The sequence below is a fragment of the Opisthocomus hoazin genome, chromosome W (genome assembly GCF_030867145.1).
Source record: "Opisthocomus hoazin isolate bOpiHoa1 chromosome W, bOpiHoa1.hap1, whole genome shotgun sequence".
Classification (NCBI taxonomy): Eukaryota; Metazoa; Chordata; class Aves; order Opisthocomiformes; family Opisthocomidae; genus Opisthocomus; species Opisthocomus hoazin.
This window is the reverse complement of record NC_134453.1, coordinates 45,659,104-45,672,114: the sequence shown is the minus strand read 5'-3', so window position 1 is coordinate 45,672,114 and position 13,011 is coordinate 45,659,104. Positions and strand designations below refer to the sequence as shown.

Here is a 13,011-nt window from a genome sequence, read left to right as displayed (position 1 = left end):
GGGGTCTGGCCCACGCCTACCGAGCCCTGTTCAACACTGTTCAGTGCCTTAAAGGGGAAAGGGGGGGAAATGAAGCGGCAGGCACTGGGGCTGGCGCTGCCCCCCCAGCCGGCCCTGCAGCCCCCTCCAGCCCAGCAGGCAGTCACAGCCCCCCCGACTGGCACCGCCGCTGCCACACCTGCAGGGTCTGCATCGGTTTCCCCAGCAGGCACAGCAGCAGCTCCAGCCCCAGCTCCAGCTGCAGGCATCGCGGCTGAGCCCAATGACCAACCTGTGCCGGTAGCAGTCGCCCCTGTAAAACTAAAGAAAGATGCAAAGAGAGCAGATCGCTCCGGGAGGGATGACGATGAGCCAGGGTCATCGCGGCAGATAGAGACAGAGATCATCACCCGATCCCTGTCCCTGGGCAAGCTGCGAGACATGCGGAAAGATTTCAGCCGCCACCCAGGTGAGCACATTGCCACCTGGCTGCTGCGGTGCTGGAATAACGGGGCCAGCAGCTTGGAGTTAGAGGGCAAGGAAGCCAAGCACCTGGGATCCCTGGCCAGGGATGGGGGCATTGACAAGGCCATTGGGAAGAAGGAACAAGTCCTCAGCCTCTGGAGGAGACTTCTGTCAGGTGTGAGGGAGAGGTACCCCTTCAGTGACAATTTTGTATGCTACCCTGGCAAGTGGACCAATATGGAAAGGGGTATCCAGTACTTGAGGGAATTAGCTGTGCAGGAGCTGGTTTACTGTGACACAGACGATGAGCAGGTACCCACAGACCCAGATGAAGTCCAGTGCTCACAATCCATGTGGAGGAAGTTTGTGCAGAGTGCACCATACTCACATGCCAACTCACTGGCAGTTGTAAACTGGAAAGGTAAAGAGGCACCAACACTGCATGAGGTGGCTGTCAGACTCCGGCAATATGAGGAAAGTCTCTCTTCCTCCCTTGTCTCAGCCGTGGAGAAACTGGTCAAGCGACCAGAAAAGAATATGTCCTACTCCTCACCTGTACGGGCCAGTGTCTCAGCTATTAGGGGCAAGCGTTTCTCTGCTCAGGAGAGGGAATACAGAGGCTACACACCACGGGGCACCCTGTGGTTCTACCTGCGTGACCACGGAGAGGACATGAGGAAGTGGGATGGAAAACCCACCTCAACCCTAGAGGCACGAGTGCGTGAGTTGCGAGGTAAAACAATCACAAAAGGGGATTCTGTTAGGAAAAATGCTGCTCCAGTTTCCAGCAGCCAGCTCTCCAGACCAGGTAGACAGTTTGATCTTGATTCTGATCCTCTGGAGGGGACCTCCAAGTCATTTCTACAGCAGGTGAGCAGCAATTTCTCTGACCAGGATTAGAGGGGCCCTGCCTCCAGCCAGGTGGAGGAAAGGGGCAACCGCGTTTATTGGACGGTGTGGATTCGGTGGTCTGGCATGTCAGATCCACAAGAGTATAAAGCTCTAGTGGACACTGGTGCACAGTGTACTTTAATGCCATCAGATTTCAAAGGGTCAGAGTCCATTTGCATTTCTGGAGTGACAGGGGGGACCCAACACCTGAGTGTATTGGAGGCTGAAGTGAGCCTCACTGGGCAGGAGTGGCAGAAGCACCCCATTGTAACTGGCCCCGAGGCTCCGTGCATCCTTGGGATAGACTATCTTAGGAGAGGGTATTTCAAGGACCCAAGGGGGTATCAGTGGGCTTTTGGCATAGCTGCTGTGGAGACGGAAGAAATTAAACAGCTGTCCATTTTGCCTGGTCTCTCGGAGGATCCTTCCGTTGTGGGGTTGCTGAGGGCTGAAGAACAACAGGTGCCAATCGCAACCACAACGGTGCACCGGCAACAATATCATACCAACCGAGACTCCCTTCTCCCCATTCATCAGCTGATCCGCCAGCTGGAGAGTCAAGTAGTGATCACCAAAACTCCCTCACCCTTCAAGAAAAGTCAAGTCAAGGGACCTGCGCAAGAGATCCAGTTTTTGGGGATAAAATGGCAGGATGGGCGCCGTCAAATCCCAATGGATGTCATCAGCAAAATACCAGCTATGTCTCCACCAACCAGCAAAAAGTAAGCACAGGATTTCCTGGGTGTTGTGGGTCTTTGGAGGATGCACATCCCAAATTACAGCCAGATTGTAAGTCCTCTGTACCACGTGACCCGGAAGAAGAATGATTTTGAATGGGGCCCTGAGCAACGACAGGCATTTGAACAAATTAAGCGGGAGACTGTTCATGCCGTAGCCCTTGGTCCAGTCCGGTCAGGGCAAGATGTTTAAAAACGTGCTCTACACCGCAGTCGGGGAGAATGGTCCAACCTGGAGTCTCTGGCAGAAAGCACCAGGGGAGACTCAAGGTCGACCCCTGGGGTTTTGGAGCCGGGGATACAGATGATCCAAGGCCCGCTATACTCCCACTGAAAAAGAGATTCTGGCAGCATATGAAGGCATTCAAGCTGCTTCAGAAGTGGTCGGCACTGAAGCACAGCTCCTCCTAGCACCACGATTGCCGGTCCTGGGCTGGATGTTCAAAGAGAGGGTCCCCTCTACGCATCATGCCACTGATGCTACGTGGAGTAAGTGGGTCGCGCTGATCTCCCAGCGCGCCCAAATGGGAAACCCCAGTCGCCCAGGAATTCTGGAGGTAATCATGGACTGGCCAGAAGGCAAAGATTTTGGAGCATCGCCAGAGGAGGAGGTGACACGTGCTGAAGAGGCCCCACTGTATAACCAGCTGCCAGAAGATAAGAAACAGTATGTTCTGTTCACGGATGGGTCCTGTCGCCTTGTGGGGAAGCAGCGGAGGTGGAAGGCTGCTGTATGGAGCCCTACACGACAAGTCGTGGAAACTGCTGAGGGAGAAGGTGAGTCCAGGCAGTTTGCAGAGGTGAAAGCCATCCAGCTGGCTTTAGACATTGCCAGTCGAGAGAAGTGGCCAGTGCTCTATCTTTACACCGACTCCTGGATGGTGGCCAATGCCTTGTGGGGGTGGCTGCAGCAATGGAAGAAGAACAACTGGCAGCGCAGAGGCAAACCTATCTGGGCTGCCCCATTGTGGCAAGATATTGCTGCCCGTCTGGAGCAGTTGGCTGTAAAAGTCCGTCACGTGGACGCCCACGTCCCTAAGAGTCGGGCCACTGAGGAAGAACATCAAAACAACCACCAGGTAGATCAAGCTGCTAAGATTGAAGTGGCTCAGGTGGATCTGGACTGGCAACATAAGGGTGAACTGTTTATATCTCGGTGGGCCCATGACACCTCAGGCCACCAAGGAAGAGACGCGACATACCGATGGGCTTGTGACCGAGGGGTGGACTTGACCATGGACACTATTGCACAGGTTATCCATGAATGTGAAACATGCGCTGCAATCAAGCAAGCCAAGTGGGTAAAGCCTCAGTGGTATGGAGGACGATGGCTAAAATATAAATATGGGGAGGCTTGGCAGATTGACTACATCACACTGCCACAAACCCGCCAAGGCAAGTGCTATGTGCTCACAATGGTGGAGGCCACCACCGGATGGCTGGAAACCTACCCTGTGCCCCATGCCACTGCCCGGAATACCATCCTGGGCCTGGAAAAACAAGTCCTGTGGCGACATGGCACCCCCGAGAGAATTGAGTCGGACAACGGGACTCATTTTCCTAACAGCCTCATAGACACCTGGGCCAAAGAACACGGTATTGAGTGGGTGTATCACATCCCCTACCATGCACCAGGCTCTGGAAAGATCGAACGGTACAATGGGCTGCTAAAAACCACTTTGAGAGCAATGGGGGGTGGGACTTTCAAAAATTGGGATACTCATTTAGAAAAGGCCACCTGGTTGGTTAACACCAGAGGATCCACCAACCGGGCTGGCCCTGCCCAGTCAAAACCTCAGCGCCCCTTAAAGGGAATAAAGTCCCCGTAGTGCACATGCGGAACACGTTAGGGAAGACAGTCTGGGTTAGTCCTGCCTCGGGCAAAGGCAAGCCTGTCCGCGGGACTGCTTTTGCTCAAGGACCTGGGTGTACCTGGTGGGTAATGCGGAAGGATGGGGAAGTCCGATGTGTACTTCATGGGGATTTGATTTTGGGTGAGAGTAGTCCATAAATAAATAAATTGTATAAAGTTAATTGTTAAATAACCCTGTCACTGTCTGTTATCACTGTTATAATTGTTATATGTTATACCAGTAGTATCGTAGTAAGAATCGTCCAGATTAAAGAAGGATGGACTTCTTTTTTTTTTGATGAAAACCTAGCAGAGCACAGCGATGATGGAACTGGACCTGGTTTTTCAACAACTAGCATCCAGCAACTTCATCAAGATCAACATCTCCTGCAGACTGTGGGCACGGGCCGCACCAGATACATCAGCCCTGAGCTCCGGATGCAGCAAGTGACCACCCATCACCACACATCACCTCTCCTGCCACGGAAGACCATTACGACAGATGGAGCCCGAAGTCATGGATTAAATGAACTCAACGGACACTTCAGAGTGATGATCCATAGACTAAGGGAATGATATCTGGAGACATGAGAAGTGGTGGTGATCAACTGGACAATGGGGGACCTGGGCATGACGTAGATGGTATGGAATAAGGGGTGGATTATGTCCTGGGTTTGGCCAGGACAGGGTTAATTTTCACCGGACTCCAGGAAGGGGCACAGCCGGGGGGTGGGGGCTGACCCCACCTGGCCAAACAGAGCCCGGTATTCCATAACATGTGACGTCACGCTAGGTTCCAGGCGGGGGCGGGGGGGGCACGGTGCAGCGCAGCGGGGACTCACTTGCGGCTCGGCAGCGTGCGGCACCGGTCCTGTCCGGGAGAGCGGGTTTGTGGGGTCGTGTGGTCTGTTCTGTGTATTCCCCTTATCTGTATCGTTGTTGTTGCTGTTCCCTTTGTTTGCTGTTCTGTTAAACTGTCCTTATCCCGACCCACCTCTTTCTGCCTGTTTCTTTCCATTCTCGTCCGCACCGCGGCGGGGGAGGGGCGGCCGCGTGGCGCTTTTGTTGCCGGCAGCAGCCGAAACCAAAACATAGCCTTAGTGCATAGTTAACAATCATAAGGGAATGTGGGGCGTGTGAACAGCGCGTGATTTATGTCTGTAGCCTATCCGAATAAGCGTGATCGAGTGTGCAGATATGAAAAATGTATATAATCACGCAAGCAGACCAATAAAGGGGAATCGGCTGTGCATTGTATCAATGTGTGAGAGTCATTCCTGTCCCTGCATGGATGCTGAAACTCAGCATTGTGGTGACCCCGATGTGATATCATAGCCGAAGAAGGCAGGGGACTGCCGGCCGACGAGGTAAGCTGGGCTGCCCGAGACAGGCAGGAGCGGATCCGCAGCACGCCAGGGGGGCGTGAACATCGGCAGTATGGGTTCCACTGTATCAGTGTTGGAAAAGGCGGTGCAGAAAGCCTGCCGGAATTGGCGGATCGAGCCAACGTGAAGTTAACTGAAGGAGAGGTATCGGGTCTATTATTGTGGTACCGCCGACGAAAGCTGATAGCAACGACAGATCGGTTGTTCGACTTGGTTGTGTGGCAGAGAATCAGGGACTCTGTGCAGGTTGGCAACAAAGAGGAGCAATTATTAGCCCCTGTTTTTCGAGCTGTCAAAAGCATGATCAGCTGAAAGGAACGAAAGCTCAATTGAAAGATTTTACAGAGAATTTTGAAAGAACAAAGTCTTGCAGTTTAAAATCCCTGAGGAAATCATTACTTGGAAATCAGTGCATACAGCTTTAAATGCTCTAAAACTCGTAGAAACTATCTTAGAAGCGGCTGCTACTCCTCCACCGTTATCTCCAAAGCAAGGACAGAGCTGCAGTCTTTTGAAATTTAACCCTACATACGACAAAACTCCTAACCCAACGTGAGAAATGCGGGAGGTAAATCTGCCAGAACCTGACAATCGTTTAAATCCAGAGAAATGGGAAGTGGGGTGCAAAATCTGGCACCCCGAAAGTGTACAACAGGGTCCCTCTACAGCAACTGGCGTACCCGACCTGAGATCAAAGCAGGGTGAATTCCAGCATAAAACCGCGCAGTCCATCAGACACAGCACAGCCCGCAGCGCCAGCAACCACCACACCAGACGGATCAGCGAACCTTACACCTGGTGGGGCACACGGCCCCCCCCGGGCAACCGGCGGCATGGTGCAGTTTCCCCCTCCCCCCCCCCCCCCCCTTCCCCCGATCCCAGCGCGCCGGCCCATCTCAGCCAGCCCAGAAGCAGCACGCCAAGAACCATCTTCCTGACTTTCAAGGACTTGGTTGGAAAAAGTGTGTATAATTCAATTACTGCAGTAGAATTCCTTGTATCCTTATCGCTGCAAACTGTTCTAGCTGATTATGATATTAATGTATGCTAATGAGTTCTCGAGAGTGCCTGCTTTCTGGAGCTCCGGAGTTAAGTTTTGGAGAGTGAATTATTTTGCTGCTTTCTGGTAATAGATTTTGGGTACCCAGGTAGGACGCTGCTCTTGAACATCAATGGTCCGAGGGATCGCAGGGCCTCCAGCTGGCACCGAGGGATTCTCGGGGAGAACCTCTGATCCCTGGACCAAAAAGTTCTGAGCACGAACGATTAATAAGACAAAGGCATTCTTCCAGTATTGTTTCTTGTTGCCTGCCTGCTAGTCATAGTGAAAGCTTCACAGCATTGGGCTATATCCCTGGAGAGAAGTGAAAGTGCCCTTCCTAAAACAGAATTGAAAAGAGAGTACTCTTCCTGAAACTGAGGCTTGGGAATTTGTCTGTTAAGTGTTGAATGTTATTGTAAGTCCTTGTCTGTTCATAAGTCTTTGCATTGAAAAAAAAAAATAAAAAAATCATAAGTCTTTGCAATATTTGGATTTATGTTGAAAACTTGGTGTGCTTGTGAGTGTGCGGTCGCGACTATGATTGTGTGATTTTACGTGTTTGTTGTCATAGTGTTTGTATTTCTGTGATCTGATGGATTTATTTGGTTTCTGTGATCTAACGGATTTGTCTGGACTAAGTAACTGCCTTTGCGTCTTTGGTTTGGTGAGTTCTGCAGGTATTGTATATAGTTAATGAGTTATACCCTTAGATACATTGATTTTAGCCTAGGTGATTAATATGAATACAGGTTATAGTATGCACTTTACATCTATATATCTTTTTATTAGCATTTTTGTTCTTCTGTTTGTTTTTAGTATTGCACTGTAGCGAGGCTGTTACTGGACCACAATGCCAATAGTGATGCTTAGGTGTGCCAATGTAGCACTTGCTTTAAATTCATTAAATAAAAAAGGGGGAGATGTAGAGGAAGCAGTGATTATGTTGGTCCCGTGTATAATATGCATAACACAAAAGGCACTAGAGACAACTGTAAAAAAAATTTTTGTGATGCAACTAACACCAATTGAGCAAATGTTTTTAAGGCAATGATAAGATAGCTTAGCTTTTTTTGAAAAGAAAAAGGGGGAGATGTTGGGGTCGATGTAGCTTGAGAATTAGCACGACTAGGCCGTTTAAGCAAAACAGTTCGCATAACTGAACAGGCCGCTGGAAAAGACAGCTAAGAATAGCAATTGAGAAAGTTCTGATAGCGCACATGATGTGGGTTAGCAAAGACAAGATGTGTTCAAGGACGTGGAGGCGGTCTGTTGCTGTTGGCGTTAGTGCATAGTTACCAATCATAAGGGAATATGGGGTGCGTGAACAGCGTGTGATTTATGTCTGTAGCCTATCCGAATAAGCGTGATCGCGTGTGCAGATATGAAAAATGTATATAACCACGCAAGCAGACCAATAAATCGGATCGGCTGTGCATTGTATCAATGTGTGAGAGTCATTCCTGTCCCTGCATGGATGCTGAAACTCGGCACCAACCTTTTCCAAGGCTGAACTGAGGTAGAGTTATAGTCTTCTTCCTAGGGTTACAAAGCACCGATGCAAAAAAGGAAGTCCTACATCTCTGATTTAAGGTTACTATTATCCAGTTTATTTAGGAAAGCAAGAAAACTCAAAAAGGAAATAAAGATCTGAATAGTATTCAGATGTTTCTGCCTTTTTTGTTTTCCTTTGTAGGGAGAAAGTAACATCCATCTCCCAACAGAACAACCACCAACCAAAAACATAAGAATGACCTATTGAGAAAGCTACAATGAAAAATCAAATAAAAGGCTACAAAACATCCCTCTAAGGGTCCAAATTTTCTCAGGGTGGCAGTGGTGGAGACAACAGAAATGAATAACCTATCAAAATAAGATTTTCTAGAATAATTGTGCAGATCATATTTAAATAAGGCTCTGTGTATTTTATCTCAAAGTCCTTATCTATACTTCAGTCACTGCAGGATACAATGATGTCTAAGAAACACTCATGTGTACTAGCCTCCAAGACCACTCCAGAACATCTGGAAGCAAAAAGTATTATAGCAGGGCTTTCAACACCTAATGCAGACAGTTCATGCCTCCCTGCTTTCAAACAATTAATTCTGCAAAAGTTCAATTGTTGCTCAATAAAGCTTTTCAATATTTAACTGTTCAAAAATCCTCTTACAGCCACATTTGAAGGTTTATCGCTACAAATGTAATTTTTGAAGGCTTCTCTGAAATACAGACTTCGACTGGGTGACAAGCATAAGGCAAAAGCATGAATGAGACCAAGAATCTGATTACAGATGTCACTGGTCTCCTAGTGTGCTGAAAACCCATTCCAGAGTACATACCCAAGGCAAAAGACCTGCCACACCCTCCAAACCAGCTTCAGATTTCAACTGTACTGCAAACTGAAAGTGATCTATAAAGATTGGTCTTGGTCTTATTCAGAACTGTGAGAAAAAGAAGCCATACTTCATCTTCGCACAACAGTCTATTTAAACAGCCAACAGAAAGGTACCAAATTAATACTTTCTTGGAAAACACATTTTGTAAGTTTAAGTGTAAGTAACTTTAGGCTGATTTAAAACAAAAAAAAAATGCAGCAAAGAGACAAATGTTTCAGAGAATATTCTACAAAGCAGGGAACACAGCATACCTTCTCATGCTCCTAGCATCACCACTCAAGCATGTTATCTCAGAGATCTTTTGCACACACGGGCTTGCAGGATGCCTCCCTCCTACCTCCTTAATGGCCTCTGCGTATTCCCACTTGAGAAAACTCAATAAGCACTGGAAGTTTTGCAAATAGCAAACTGAGGAGCACTTGTTCAACAATGTCAGCAATTCTCTATTCTCAACACGGGAATTCAGATATCTAGCCAAATCAGGACCATACACAGATAGTCAAAACTTCCGGAGTTTCTCCTCAGACTTCGATGACAAAATATCACTGAAACTAACAGCAAAGCCCCACTAAAGCCACCCTCTTCTACACAGAAGTGACAAATCCACACTGAGGCCCTGAGGCAGTAACAACTCTTAGTACATAAACTAATTCTCTTACACAGGCTGCGACTATAATAATATTTTCTGTTCTTGTTGACTGTTTCACCCTATCTAACCATAATTTTCCAAGTCATTTTCATATACACCTTTAACTTTTCTTTACGATATTTAAGTCTTTAGCTTAAGGAAGAAACCAGATCTCATTTAGTAAAAGTAGAAACCTGCAATTCAGTCATCCTATTTTCCTCAAGATGTAAGCAAAAGGAAAAATACTATACGTACAAATAAATTAAAAAACCCAACAACACAGGAAACCTATTTTCTGAAAGGATTTTACACTCATCCCTTACTTCCATTTCTGAGCAGCTGGTAAAAAAAAAAGGCACAAATTCTCTGAATATGCTTCTTCTCAAGGCTAAAGCTTTGTTTATGGGACAGGGAAGAAGAGGTGACCAAAATGCTTGGCAATAGTAATGAAAAGGAATAAAAGGGGTCTTTGAGCAAGCAGACAGTTGCAGCACGTTAAAACATAAACTCAGCTAGTCTCTTTAAGATTTGATAATTTGAAAGTCAGGTCAAATGTCCAGAACTATTTGGCAAGGAAATACATATTACTAAAAGTTATGCATAAAAATTGTAAATAAAACCAAGAGTAAAATAAGTAATCACAATCCCACATCCTATCTCTGAAAACTTAATTAATCATTTAGAACTGATGTTTACTGCATTATAACCTTGACATTTCCAAGTCAAACCCTGCTATGGTACTGGATTTTAATATTTTATGTGTATACACAGACTGGCAAAATTTTATACAGAGGCACAAACATTATTTGCATACAAATGTCAAGAAAATAGCTATTTGCCTTAAAATCTGCTATATAACTTAGTGAAAAATAAGAGCAACAGCTATAACAAAAATTGTATTGTCAGGAGAAAACAAGTATATTATGTGTATTGCGGAACAACTCCAAAGTAAAAAACCTAGAAAACCACACAAAAATCACCATAAATCTCTTAAAGAGTTTAAAACTTGGTAAGGCTGTTTTATCTTTACATGAATGGATGCTTACTACATATACTTTATATACATATTAAATCACATTTAATTTTTCTGAATCGTCCTCATTCAAACCTAGCCAAGTATAATCCAGTAACAGATAAAAATGGAGAAATACCAACTTTCTTGCTATTTAGTTAAAAAAAAAAATTGAAATTTTATTCCTCTATCTTCTTTGTATTAAAACTGAAGTACGAATGTGAATGACTCCTCCTGCCCCTTTCTGCTATTCCTATTTAATATTCATAAGGGAAAAAGAAAGGATAAATGTTTTGAAAGGGCACATCTATCATTCACTTCCTAATACAACAGATGTGTTAAGAAAAAAATACTTATTTTCCTCCTGTGTTCTGCTGGCCACCATCTGCTTAGAAGAAACACTGAGGTTCGCAAAATAACATTATCTCCCATTTGAGCAGATTCCTCGCATGCAGCTGACATAATGACAGCAACTACAATTTAGAAAAACGTGTGATGTCCGTTATTAATTATTACTTACTGCAAACGTCTTATTGGGGGCATTTCTGAGCACAGGGCAGGTACCGTTCCTATGCTGGCTTCTGTTCAAGCGGCCCTTTCTCGAAGGAGAAAAGAGTCCTTCGAACAAAAACAGTTGGTCCCACCGGCACGCATTGCCCGGGCGTCGCGGCCTGGCAGTCAGCCAGGCAGGCGGGGGTAGGGCGTGGGGTGCTCCCGCCCAACCCCCCTCCACTTGGGATGAGTCTGAGCGAAGAGAAAGGTAGGCCACAGAAAAGAGGTTTTCAGGAAAATGGGGGAAACGAAACCTGCGCCGGGGAAGCGCTTCAGGGCAGCCTGGGAGCACGCTTCTCGCCAGGCCTTAGGCTGTGATTCAATGCCGGCAGCCCCCACCAAGTGGCCGCGGCCCTGGCTGCCACCACGAGAACACAAAATCTGCCGTGTTTCTACAGGCCGCTCCAGAGATGCCGCGGCTACCCCCCCTCCTCCGGGCCAGGGCCGCCATCTTAGATCCAGGCAAAGCCCCTAACGCTCCTGCCCCATACAAAGGGGTGGTATCACGTGACACACCCACACACCCCGTGCGGGAGACTCTGGTGCCCATACTCAAGATGGCACGTAGGGCCTTCTGCGTCTTCTCTTCCCTTCATCCTCTCAACCCCTTTAGGCCTCTTCTTCATCCCAAGTCTCTATCGCTCCGAAGGCCAGCGCAGACCCTACTTACTCTGGGGGATAGAGGCGCAGCTCCTCGATATCTCCCAGGAAGCCGAAGAGAGTCCGCATCTGCTCACTGGTCACTGCCGAGGACAGGTTCGTGACCTGGATGACAGACGTGGGGCCCAAGGGGAAGCCGAGGGGCACCCCAATCCCTCCGCTGTTCATCATGGCGGAGCCTGCACGACTGCTCCGCTCGCGGCGGTGTCACACGCAGCCAGAGAGGCGGGCCTGACACAGAGAGGAGCGCGCGGCGCCTGCCAGAGCGTCCTAGCATGCGGGCGCTCTAGCGGCGAACTCGACTGCTCCGTGGAGGTGTTTCTGGGCGGGCAACCGTTCTTCCCTTGCTGGCTGGGGTTCGTGGGAGAGCGGGCGCCCTCGCTCCGCGCAGATGAGGCTCCGAGCTCGGCCGTGAGGGTCCCCCTGGAAGAGGGGAGGGGGAAAACAACCCCCTCTCTTCCCTCCAGTTTCCCAAGGAGCCAGCCAGGCTGCCCTTACCAGGGCGGGACCAGCTCAGGGCCACATCCCTGCCCCCCCCAGCCCGGCCTCCCTTCACGCACAGGCTACCCGCCCTGGGCTGCCTGGGGACCGGACCGCAAATCCGGGGGGGGGAGAGCAGCCCCGGCGCGGACGTCGCACGCAGCACACTGCTGGGCTGACTGAGGTGGTTAGATAGCTCCATCACACACGGGGAAGACAGCTGTGAGCGCGTCTAACTAATCCCGACAGGAACGGAGCCCGAGTACCTTGTTAACTTTGGAGTTCTTGTCCTTTAGCAAAGTGAAAGGCTTATTTTAAAACCGGAATACCAAAGAGTCTAGGTACAAAACCCCACTTTTAATAGGTCAGGTTTAGCTCTATTAATCGAATTGGCATGAAGTCCACTGAATGCTCTGCCAGCAAATTAAAATATGCCCACAAGAAATGGAAGCAAAAATAGATTTCCCATTTAAATGCTCTTTTGGTAGCCAAGTTCAATAAGAGGCAGTTTAATTAAGCTAGGGAATAAACCCTTGAAAGCTTACCCTAACTATGTTTAAACGGGAAGGGTTGTAATGGAATAGGTTGTTAATGGTTTTGTTATAACTTTTGTCATAACTCTACCAATTAAATTGATTTTTACCTGGAGTTACATTTCAAGTTCTCTTTAAAAGTTAAATTGACTGGAGAAAATGAGACTGAGCACTATGCATGTGGGTGATCAGTATTAAGGATCCAACTGCAGTCTTTCTTAGGTGGTAAAGAATTGTGTATCTTGGCACTGAAAGACTTTCAGTTTCATGTTTCAGACATGAATATTTTAGCTTTTAAGACCTTCTGTTGTCCCAAAAATCAGGGTTCTTTTATCCGGTGTGCAAAAAGCTGATCAACACACAGAGCCGAGATATCAGTTTATTTCATGTCTGCGCAGAGAT

General features: G+C 47.8%; 1 protein-coding gene across 4 annotated transcripts in view; it reads right to left on the bottom strand.

Moving 5' to 3' along the window:
* The window catches only part of LOC142365610 (uncharacterized), a 103,742-nt gene extending 91,836 nt beyond the window's left edge, over positions 1-11,906 (bottom strand). For 2 of the 4 annotated variants that reach the window (XM_075446538.1, XM_075446540.1), the window contains exon 1: positions 11,607-11,906. In XM_075446538.1, coding sequence (XP_075302653.1) covers positions 11,607-11,767 — 161 coding nt within the window. In that variant the 5' untranslated portion in view covers positions 11,768-11,906. The remainder of the gene's footprint in view (positions 1-11,606) is intronic. The other 2 variants (XM_075446541.1, XM_075446539.1) reach the window with 1 other exon arrangement.
* Between the last annotated feature and the right edge of the window lie 1,105 nt (positions 11,907-13,011).